At 37.4% G+C, this 10,375-nt stretch overlaps 1 protein-coding gene across 1 annotated transcript; it reads left to right on the forward strand.

Moving 5' to 3' along the window:
* The first annotated feature begins 3,172 nt into the window (after nucleotides 1-3,172).
* On the forward strand, nucleotides 3,173-4,663 carry LOC128035446 (uncharacterized). The gene is made up of 3 exons (XM_052625188.1): nucleotides 3,173-3,905; nucleotides 4,062-4,171; nucleotides 4,292-4,663. Exons 1-3 carry the CDS (start codon nucleotides 3,173-3,175, stop codon nucleotides 4,661-4,663), a joined length of 1,215 nt encoding a protein of 404 aa, XP_052481148.1.
* Nucleotides 4,664-10,375: the final 5,712 nt, after the last annotated feature.

The raw sequence follows: 10,375 nt of genomic DNA on the forward strand, positions 1-10,375 counted from the left end.
GTCTCTATTGTTGAACTCGGAGCCACATTGAAATGCCTTGCTAAAAGTGTTAAATCAAGCTTATGTGGCGAACAATGTATCTGTGGAAAAGCTTGATAGGTGGGAAAATAATCTAAATGCAGATAATTTCATCTCTTTTAGTGATGACGAAATACCGCTAAATGGTAGGGGCTCCGTAAAAGCATTGCACATCACAACCAATTGCAAAGGTTACATATTACCAAATGTGCTCATCGACAATGGATCTGCACTCAATGTTATGCCTTTGGCCATGCTTTCTAGGATGCCGGTTGATATGTCCTATCTGAGGCCTTGTTATTCTATAGTAAGGGCATTTGATGGGACACGACGAGAGGTCATGGGAAAGATAGAAATTCCTCTAAAAGTGGGGCCATGTGCATATGATATCGAGTTCCAGGTCATGGACATCACGCCTTCATACAATTGCCTCTTAGGAAGACCTTGGATCCATTCTGCTGGGGCAGTTCCTTCATCTCTCCATCAGAAGGTAAAGTTCATCATGGATAGTCGCTTGATTACTGTCGATGGTGAGGAAGACATCGTCGCATCTATCTCTGCAGATGCACCCTACATCGAAATAAGTGAAGATGCTGTAGAATGTTCTTTTCACTCCTTGGAATTTATCAATGTGCATTTGTTGCTGAAGGGAATAAAATCCCCATTCCCAAACTGTCGATGAATACCAAGATGGGAATTAAGCTGACTGTGGGAAGAGGAGCTCGAGCGAGGAAAGGTTTGGGAAAATATCAACAATAGATGGTTAGAGCTTTGAAACCAGCGCACCACAAAGGTCGATATGGTTTGGGGTTCAAGCCAGATATACATCAAAGAAGAAAACAATTGCAGAAAGATCGAGAAAGAAGAATTGCGAGAGCTTCAGGCCGGGAATTAGAATGGGAGCCGTTGGCGTATCCTCTTTTGTCAAGAACGTTGACATCAGCAGGGGTGATGTACCCAGGGCAGGACAATCCGCAAGTCACATTATTGATTGAAAAGGGTCTTCAGAATATCAGCCTAAATGCTATTGACAATGAAAATGATGAAATTAAGAATGCTTCAATGATACGCCCTTATCCTCCAGGATATGTTTTGAACAACTGGACTGTTGTGGACCTCCTTGTAGTTTTTAAGTCCCCTTCAGAGTAATGCTCAATGTTAACCCTTCATTTTGTGTGTCCTTAAATAGTAGGGTTCCTTTTGTAAGAGCTTATGTTTGCTCTTTATCATTTCAGTGATCATTAATGAAGATGCATTTTGTTTTATATTGTCATGTTCTTTTCACTTCCATTAACTTCGCGACTACTCCTTCTATTCATATCCTTTTCCGGCATATGTCTCATATCATCTCATATCATTGTGTGTTGGTTCCAATACCTCAATGCTCTTCTATAGCTTTTTTTTATTCACCTTTCAGGTGCTCAGATATCAACGGCATGAATAATCCCGTCATGAATCCTAAAATCAATTTTGAGAAGGCTGTTTGTTTAGGAGAATTTGAAGCTAGCGAAAATGTTGAAGATTGCGTCTCGTCTCCTGACTTACTGAGAATGGTAGAACAAGAAGAGAAACAGATCATACCCCATCAAGAATCTGTTGAGGTAGTGAACTTGAGGAATGAAGAAAAGAAACAAGAAGTGAAGATTGGGACTTCCATTTCAGAAAACACCAGGCTGGATTTGATCGCCTTGCTCCATGAGTACAATGATGTGTTTGCCTGGTCTTATCAGGATATGCCAGGGTTGAACACAGATATTGTGGTCCATAAGCTCCCACTGAAACCAGAATGCAAGCCCGTTTAGCAGAAATTAAGAAGGATGAGACCCGAAATGCTGTTAAAGATAAAAGAAGAAGTCAAGAAACAATTTGACACTGGCTTCCTACAAGTCTCCAAGTATCCAGAATGGGTAGCTAATATAGTCCCAGTGCCGAAGAAAGATGGCAAGGTGCGAATGTGCGTGGATTATCGTGATCTGAATCAAGCAAGCCCTAAGGATAACTTTCCTTTACCACACATCGACACTTTGGTGGATAATACGACAAAACATTCTCTATTTTCTTTCATGGATGACTTCTCAGGTTATAATCAGATAAAGATGGCTCCCGAGACATGGAGAAAACTACATTCATAACAATGTGGGGAACCTTCTGCTATAAGGTAATGCCATTCGGACTAAAGAATGCTGGGGCAACGTATCAGAGAGCCATGGTAACGTTGTTCCATGATATGATGCACAAAGAAATAGAAGTTTATGTCAATGATATGATTGTCAAATCTCGGGAAGAAAGAGAGCATGTTAGGAGTCTTAGGAAGCTGTTTGAAAGATTAAGAAAGTTTCAGTTGAAGCTTAACCCGGCCAAATGTACGTTTGAGGCTACCTCAGGAAAACTGCTAGGTTTCATTGTTAGTGAAAGAGGTATCGAGGTTGATTCAGATAAGATAAAAGCTATACAAGAATTGTCTCCCCCGCGCACACAAAAAGAAGTCAGAGGATTTTTAGGAAGGTTGAATTACATTGCTCGATTCATTGCCCAACTTACGAATCAGTGTAATCCAATTTTTCGACTCCTTCGAAAGCATAACCCGGGAGAATGGAACGAGGAGTGCCAAGTGGCCTTCGATAAGATAAAACGGTATTTGTCTAATCCTCCTGTGCTAGTACCGCCGACCCTTGGAAAACCCCTAATATTGTACCTGACCGTGTTTGAGAACTCAATGGGTTGCGTACTGGGGCAACATGATGAGTCAGGGAGAAGAGAGAAGGCAATTTACTACCTCAGCAAGAAGTTCACAGAATATGAGGCAAAGTACCATTCAATTGAGAAGTTTTGTTGTGTATTGATTTGGACGGTTCGAAGGCTCAAGCAATACATGTTGTATCACACGACATGGTTAATTTCAAAACTGGACCCAATAAAGTACATGATGGAGTCACCTGCACTCTCAGGGAGAATGGCCCGATGGCAGATCCTATTGACTGGGTATGACATTGTATATGTGAGCCAAAAGTCGATAAAAGGAAGCGCAATAGCTGACTTCTTGGCAAGTTGAACAACGGAGGAATACGAGCCTTTGAGATTTGAGTTCCCAGATGAATAATTGATGTGCATTTCAGAAAAATAGGGCGAGTCATCAAAAGGAAAGTCATGGAAGATGAGCTTTGATGGTGCATCAAATGCATTGGGGCATGGGATAGGAGCAGTCTTAGTGTCACCTGAAGGGGACCATTACCCGCTTACTGCCAGATTGAATTTCTTCTGTACAAATAATATAGCGGAATATGAGGCTTGCATCATGGGACTTCGTGTAGCTATCAAGAGGAAAATCAAAATTTTAGAGGTACACGGGGACTCAGCATTAGTCATTTATCAAATTCGTGGAGATTGGGAAGTGAGGGATTCGAAATTAGTCAAATATCGCGATCTCGTTGCAGAATTGGTCAAAGAATTTAAAGAAGTGACTTTTAACTACTTTCCACGAAAAGAGAACCAATTGGCCGAAGCTCTGGCCACCCTGGCTTCAATGTTCAAAGCAAACAGAGAAACTAAAATAATGCCTATCCAAATGAGCATATATGAGACCCACGCACACTGTTTTAACATTGAGGAGGAGTCAGATGGACGACCATGGTTCCATGATATCCTAAAGTACATCAAGAATCAAAGGTACCCTGAGCAAGCAAACGAGAATGACAAAAGAACTCTCAGGAGAATGGCGATCGGATTTGTTCTTGACGGGGATATGCTATACAAAATAGGAAAAGATCAAGTGCTCCTAAGATGCGTGGATGCTGTTGAAGTTAGAAAGATACTTAAAGAAGTTCACAAAGGAATTTGTGGGACGCATGCCAGCGGTTTCACTATGGCCAGGCAGATTATGAGACTTGGTTATTTTTGGCTGACAATGGAAAGAGATTGCATTGGATACGTACGAAAGTGCCACAAATGTCAAATTTACGGTGATAAAATTCATGCAGCTCCATCGCCCCTTCATGTCATGACTTCTCCGTAGCCTTTTTCTATGTGGGGGATGGATGTTATAGGGTCAATTTCCCCGAAAGCTTCCAATGGGCATCGATTCATTTTTGTGGTTATAGACTACTTCACAAAATGGGTAGAAGCCGCTTCGTTTGCTAATGTTACAAAGGCTGTAGTCTGTAGGTTCTTAAAAAAGGAGATCATATGTCGATATGGTCTGCCTGAAAGAATCATTTCAGATAATGCCTTAAATTTGAACAACAAGATGATGAAAGAAATATGTGAGCAATTTCAGATAAAGCATCATAATTCTTCACCTTATCGCCTGAAGATGAACAGAGCGGTAGAAGCTGCTAATAATAATATTAAGAGGATTATTGGGAAGATGACTGAGACATATAAAGATTGGCACGAGAAGTTACCATTCGCTTTGTACGCATATCGCACCTTTGTACGGACGTCTACGGGGGCAACTCCTTTTTCTCTGGTCTACGGGATAGAGGCCGTTCTGCCTATCGAAGTAGAGATCCCATCCTTGCGTGTATTGATGGAGACAAAGTTAGAAGAATCAGAGTGGGTCCGAGCTCGATATGATCAGCTAAACCTTATTGAAGGGAAACGCTTGAAGGCAATTTGCCATGGACAGATGTACCGAGAAAAAGAATGATCACGACCCATGATAAAAGGTGCGCCAAGAGAATTTTGAAGGGAGCTGGTTTTAAGAAAGATCCTCCGATACAAAAGGACTTTCGAGGAAAATGGTCACCAAATTGGGAAGGGCCATACGTTGTAAAAAAGGCATTCTCAGGAGGGGCTCTGATTCTCACTGAGATGGATGGGAAAGCATTACCTAATCTAGTGAACTCAGATGCTGTGAAGAAATATTATGCCTAAAAAAAACAATAACAACAACACAAAAAAGAAAGAAAAAAACAAAAAAAGAAGAAAAATCAAGATGAAAACCCGAAAAGGGCGTCTTGATAAACAAGAAGGATTAGGATGAAAACCTAGAAGGGCGTCCTAATGAAGTGGGCTCGGGTTTAAAGGAGCAAAGTGACTTGAACGGGGAGTTGAACGACAAAGTCGCAATATTTGAAGCATTTTCAGAAGCTCGAAATCTTCTACACAAGAAACCGTGCTCGAATGGATCCAGGACGAAGAAACGTGGAAAAGTTCATGCATTGGATATCTAGAGCATTTATGGCCATTGAATTAACTTTCTTTTCCTTATGACGTTTTATTTGTTAAACTTTCCTTGTCAATTTCCTTTGTTTGTTGCTTTCTTTTAAAAATGAAGTGAATGTGAGGTATTTCTTTCATGCCTACTTTGCTTTTTTTATGCATCTCGTGTTTGATTCATTTAAATGATAAATAGTAAGATGACATACTCTAAACAAAATGAATGTTGAGCATTACCTGGATGAGAATTTGATAAGTACAAGGACCCTAGAGCAAGAACAAAGTTCAGCAGGGGGCACGAGGGTGATGTACGAAGAAATCACAAAACTCGAAGATGAGTACAAAACCTGAGAGAAGGTCAAGAATGGAGGCAATGAATGAAGGCCTCACAAAAATCAGAAGGGGGCGTGTAGCAAACAACCCAGGGTGCATAACATGATCATGTAGACATAAAAGCATTTAGGATGAACATGTGCATATCATAATAACTTCATACATGACATATACAGGTATACCAATAGAGCAAGGAATTTTGGGAGAAAGCTGCACAGAATCAACGAAGAAGAAGGCTTTAGTTTCACCTGATATTTTTGAAACCCTGTTTCTTTCAAGAATTACATTTTTCAATTTCTGTTTTTCAAAAAAATCAACTCATAATGCGAGAAGTGAGTTGAGCCTCGAGTCATGTCAAGGTATTTTTCAATTTCTGTTTTTCAAAAATCAACTCATATTGCGAGAGGTGAGTTGAGCCTCGGGTCGCACGCTGAGGTATTTCTCTTAAATTTCTGTTTTTAAAAATCAACTCATATTGCGAGAGGTGAGTTGAGCCTCGAGTCGCACGCTGAGGTATTTTAAATTTCTGTTTTTCAAAAAATCGACTCATATTGCGAGAGATGAGTTGAGCCTCGGGTCGCACGCTGAGGTATTTCTTTTAAATTTCTGTTTTTCAAAAAATCAACTCATATTACGAGAAGTGAGTTGAGCCTCGGGTCGCACGCTGAGGTATTTTAAATTTCTGTTTTTCAAAAAAATCAACTCATATTGCGAGAGGTGAGTTGAGCCTCGGGTCGCACGCTGAGGTATTTTTAAATTTCTGTTTTTCAAAAAAATCAACTCATATTGCGAGAGGTGAGTTGAGCCTCGGGTCACACGCTGAGGTATTTTTAAATTTCTATTTTTCAAAAATCAACTCATATTGCGAGAGGTGAGTTGAGCCTCGAGTCACGTCGAGGTATTTTTCAATTTCTGTTTTTCGAAAATCAACTCATATTGCGAGAAGTGAGTTGAGCCTCGGACACATGCTGAGGTATTTCTTTTAAATTTCTGTTTTTCAAAAATCAACTCATATTTCGAGAGGTGAGTTGAGCTTTGAGTCACACGCCGAGCTATTCTCGATTTCTGCTTTTCAAATAAAAAGAAAAATTTTGGATGGTCGAACAAAATTCAGTGCTTTTTAGTCTTTACTCTATCCCTGTTTCACAGCGATGAGCAAAGAAGGGCAGCTATCATCACTGAATTTTGCCCGATTAGGGTTTTAGGCCGGTTTGGTCTCGTATGGGCCCAATGATTGGGCCCATTAAGATTTAATTTTGGGCTTACTTAGGTTTTAGTCCATTTTTAATTTATGTTTTAAATATTAATAGTAATAATAAAATTTTGAAAAAAATACAAAAAATATAAATTGCATTTCAACCCCTAAGCCTTCTCAAAATTGCATCTTGACCCCTTAACTTTCTTAAAATTTCATTTTGACCCCTTAACTTTCTAAAAATTACATTTTGGCCCCGTATTTTCTTAAAATTACATTTTTCCCTAAAAATTTTGCACCCTTTTCATTTTGGTCCTTCTGGGCATGACAAGACCGCCCCCAATCTACGTTCTTGCGTGCCCCGTGCTCCACGCTTGACACCCCAATCGGCCATGCTGCTCCTCCTCCGCTGCCACCTAAAAACAAAGAAGAAGAGGACAAAAATTGAGATTAAAAGAAGAAAATTTGAAAGAGAATGGCATTCGGCAACCAAAGCAAAAAAAACAGTAGAGAAACCAAAAAAAAACCAAACAGCAGCGACCAAAAGCCCTCACCACCGTCGCTCGACCACCGCCATCGTCGTCTTCCCCTTTCCTCTGCCGCCAGCACCTACAACACAATCAAGCAACACAACAGGCAAAGAGAAAATAAAAGTGCAGTAAGTAAAAAGAAAAAAAAACAGCAACCCAAAGGAAAAAGGGAGAAAAGAGAAGAGAAAAGAAAGGGAGAGAGAGAGGAGAAGGGAGTCGCGTCAACCACCGCACCACCAGACGGAGGAAGCGTCAGCAGCGGCGTGGGGCTAGGGTTCGGCCCCGGAGAAGAAGAAGAAAAAGAAAGGAAAAAAGAGAAGAAAAAGAGAAAGAAATAAAAATATCTTACACTCGGGTCAAACCGACCGTGACCGACTTCGACCATAAAAGTGACCCAACCCAATTATCACCCAACAGCCGTTCGGACCCAAGCCCAAAAAGTAGCCCAAAAAAAACAAAGCGACAAAAAAGGAGCAAAGAAAAAAAAAAGCAAGCCACAACAGGCTGTCCAAAGAACTAGATCCAACAGCCCACTTTGCAAATTGAAGAGAGACAAGCCTTTGCCCAAATTAACAATGACTAACCCAATGAGACCCAGCAGATTCGCCCAACAGACTGTCCGAGCAAGCCTAGGCCCAACGCCTAGCAAAAAAAAAAAGGGAAAAGGGTTTTTGGTAATTTCTTAATCTTTTTAATTTAGTCCATTTATTTAAATATTGTTTCATTTAAATTAAATTAGCATTTTTAAAATAGTTTTTTTAGAAATATTATTATGATTTTATTTCCATGTTTAAAATAAATAAATCGTTTTAACGCATAAGGCAACGAACCGGTTTAGCATCGAGCCGTTGATTTCATCGCTATGTTGGGTGAATATCGATGGCTCGTGTTAAATATGGGACGCCCTTCTAAAAATCGAAAATACTTAAAATTCCTTGTATTTTAATAAAAATTCTCGTGTTTTATTAGAATCCCGATTAAATATTAAATTGAATCGATTTAACACTAATTCAATGGTTTCATCGCCATGTAGGGGTGAATATCATTGATTCGTGTCAAATACGGTACTTTTAAAAAAAAAATCGTGTTTCAAAAATTTTCATGTACTCAAAATTTCTCGTGTTTCAAAAAATAATAATAAAATTTCCCGTGTTTTATATTCGTTTTAAAAATAAAAATAAAAAAATTCGTGTTTTCAAAGAAAGTTTCGTGTTTCAAAAATCCTAGTATTTTCAAAAATTTCCGTGTTTTAAAAAATCTTCGTGTTTTCAAGAATCCTCGTGTTTTCAAAATTCCGGTGTTTCAAAAATTTTCATGTTTTCAAAAATTCCCGTGTTTTAAAAATTTCCGTGTTTTCAAAAATTTTCGTATTTTTAAGAATTTTCGTGTCTCTAAAATTCTCATGTTTTAAAAATTTTTCGTGTTTTCAAAAAAAATTGTTTCAAAAATCTTCGTGTTTTTTAAAAAAAATTCTCGTATTTTGATCGGATCGCGATTAACTATTAAATTGAACTTGTATTTTTGAAAATTAAGACAACGCGCGTTTAACGAGATACCAATTTTGGGCGTCGCGAGGGTGCTAATACCTTCCTCGCGCGTAACCGACTCCCGAACTCTAATTTTCTCTGGATTTTCACGTAGACCTAAAATCACCTCTTTTTTTAGAAAAAATAATTTTTTCTTCTAAAAAGAGAATTTATTAGGTGTCCGATCACACCTAGAAAAAAGATCGGTGGCGACTCCTTTTTCAAATAAAATCGAGATTCGGTTTTCAAGTTTTAAATAATCACTTCATCCAACGCCCGTGCCGAAATTTTTAGGTCGCTACAGCTTATATGTGTACACTTATATTCGGCTATATGAATATAAGTCTAATTAAGCTTTAGCATTAAATGTAGTTAAGAATGGTGCATAGATGGATATAATTATATATATATATATATATATATATATGTATATCTATATGTTTGAAACTTCATTTGGAAATATTTGATGATATGAGGGCTATAATTGCAAAAACAATTTTGAATATGTGTATGTATAATTAAGTATAATCTTTGAGTTTGATTAAGGATATATATATTGTATATGCTTAAATAATTTGAATGAATGTCTCTATGTGAATTGAAGTATAGATGTATATCTTTTAGTAAGTCTGAACATATTCCAAAGTTTAAATGTTAAGTAATATATAAATGGAAATATCGAATAGGTAATAATATACATATATAGTTATTTCGTATAAGTGTAAGTATATGTAAAGTTTTGTATTAAATTTAGTTAAGTAGCAAGATATATATATGTGTGAGTGTTTATGAAATTATTAAATGTTTGAGCTGAATTAAAGATAAGATTTACAAAATCTTCATTGATTGATTATGGTGTACTACGAATATTTGGTTATTGTAAAGAATTATTTGAGAAAGTACTTTGTATACGTGAAATGAAAGTTTCATGTTTAAAACCTAGCAGGCTTAAGGCCGGTGAAGTTATTCGAACTTTATGTCTAGCAGGCTTTGTGCTGGTGAAATAATTCGGACTTTATGTCTAGCAGGCTTTGTGCTGGTGAAATAATTCGGACGATAAGTCTAGCAGGCTAATTGCAGGTGAATTGAATCGGGTTTCTGAAACCTAGCAGGCTAATTGCTGGTGAATTTGTCTAAATATGTGAATTGAACAAATTTCAGTAATTGAGGAAGTTTATATTTCTATTCGGTATAAATTACTGATAAATTTTGTGTTTATATCTCTGGAATTACTAAATGAAATTGAAAGGTATATACAAATTGATATATGTGTGATTGTTTAAGAAATTGAAGAAATATATCTATGTGTATATTGAATCTTAAATAGATATACATATCATCTGCAAGAATTTTTTATCATGGAAGTATTTGATTATTTATGATTAATATCTGAGACAAATGTGATAGATTATGAAAGATGGATAATGCATTTATATTTATAATGAATAAATGTACCAGTAAGTACACATATATCTTTATTAATTGTTTATGAGAAAAGTATGAGCTTAATAAACCTTTATATTTTTGTGAAGTATATTTATGTATGTAAATATGTATGCATTTAGCATATATATATATGTTTATAAGTGTATTTATTAAATCTCTTTGAATTCGTG

This window comes from Gossypium raimondii, chromosome 12 (assembly GCF_025698545.1).
Source record: "Gossypium raimondii isolate GPD5lz chromosome 12, ASM2569854v1, whole genome shotgun sequence".
Taxonomy (NCBI): Eukaryota; Viridiplantae; Streptophyta; class Magnoliopsida; order Malvales; family Malvaceae; genus Gossypium; species Gossypium raimondii.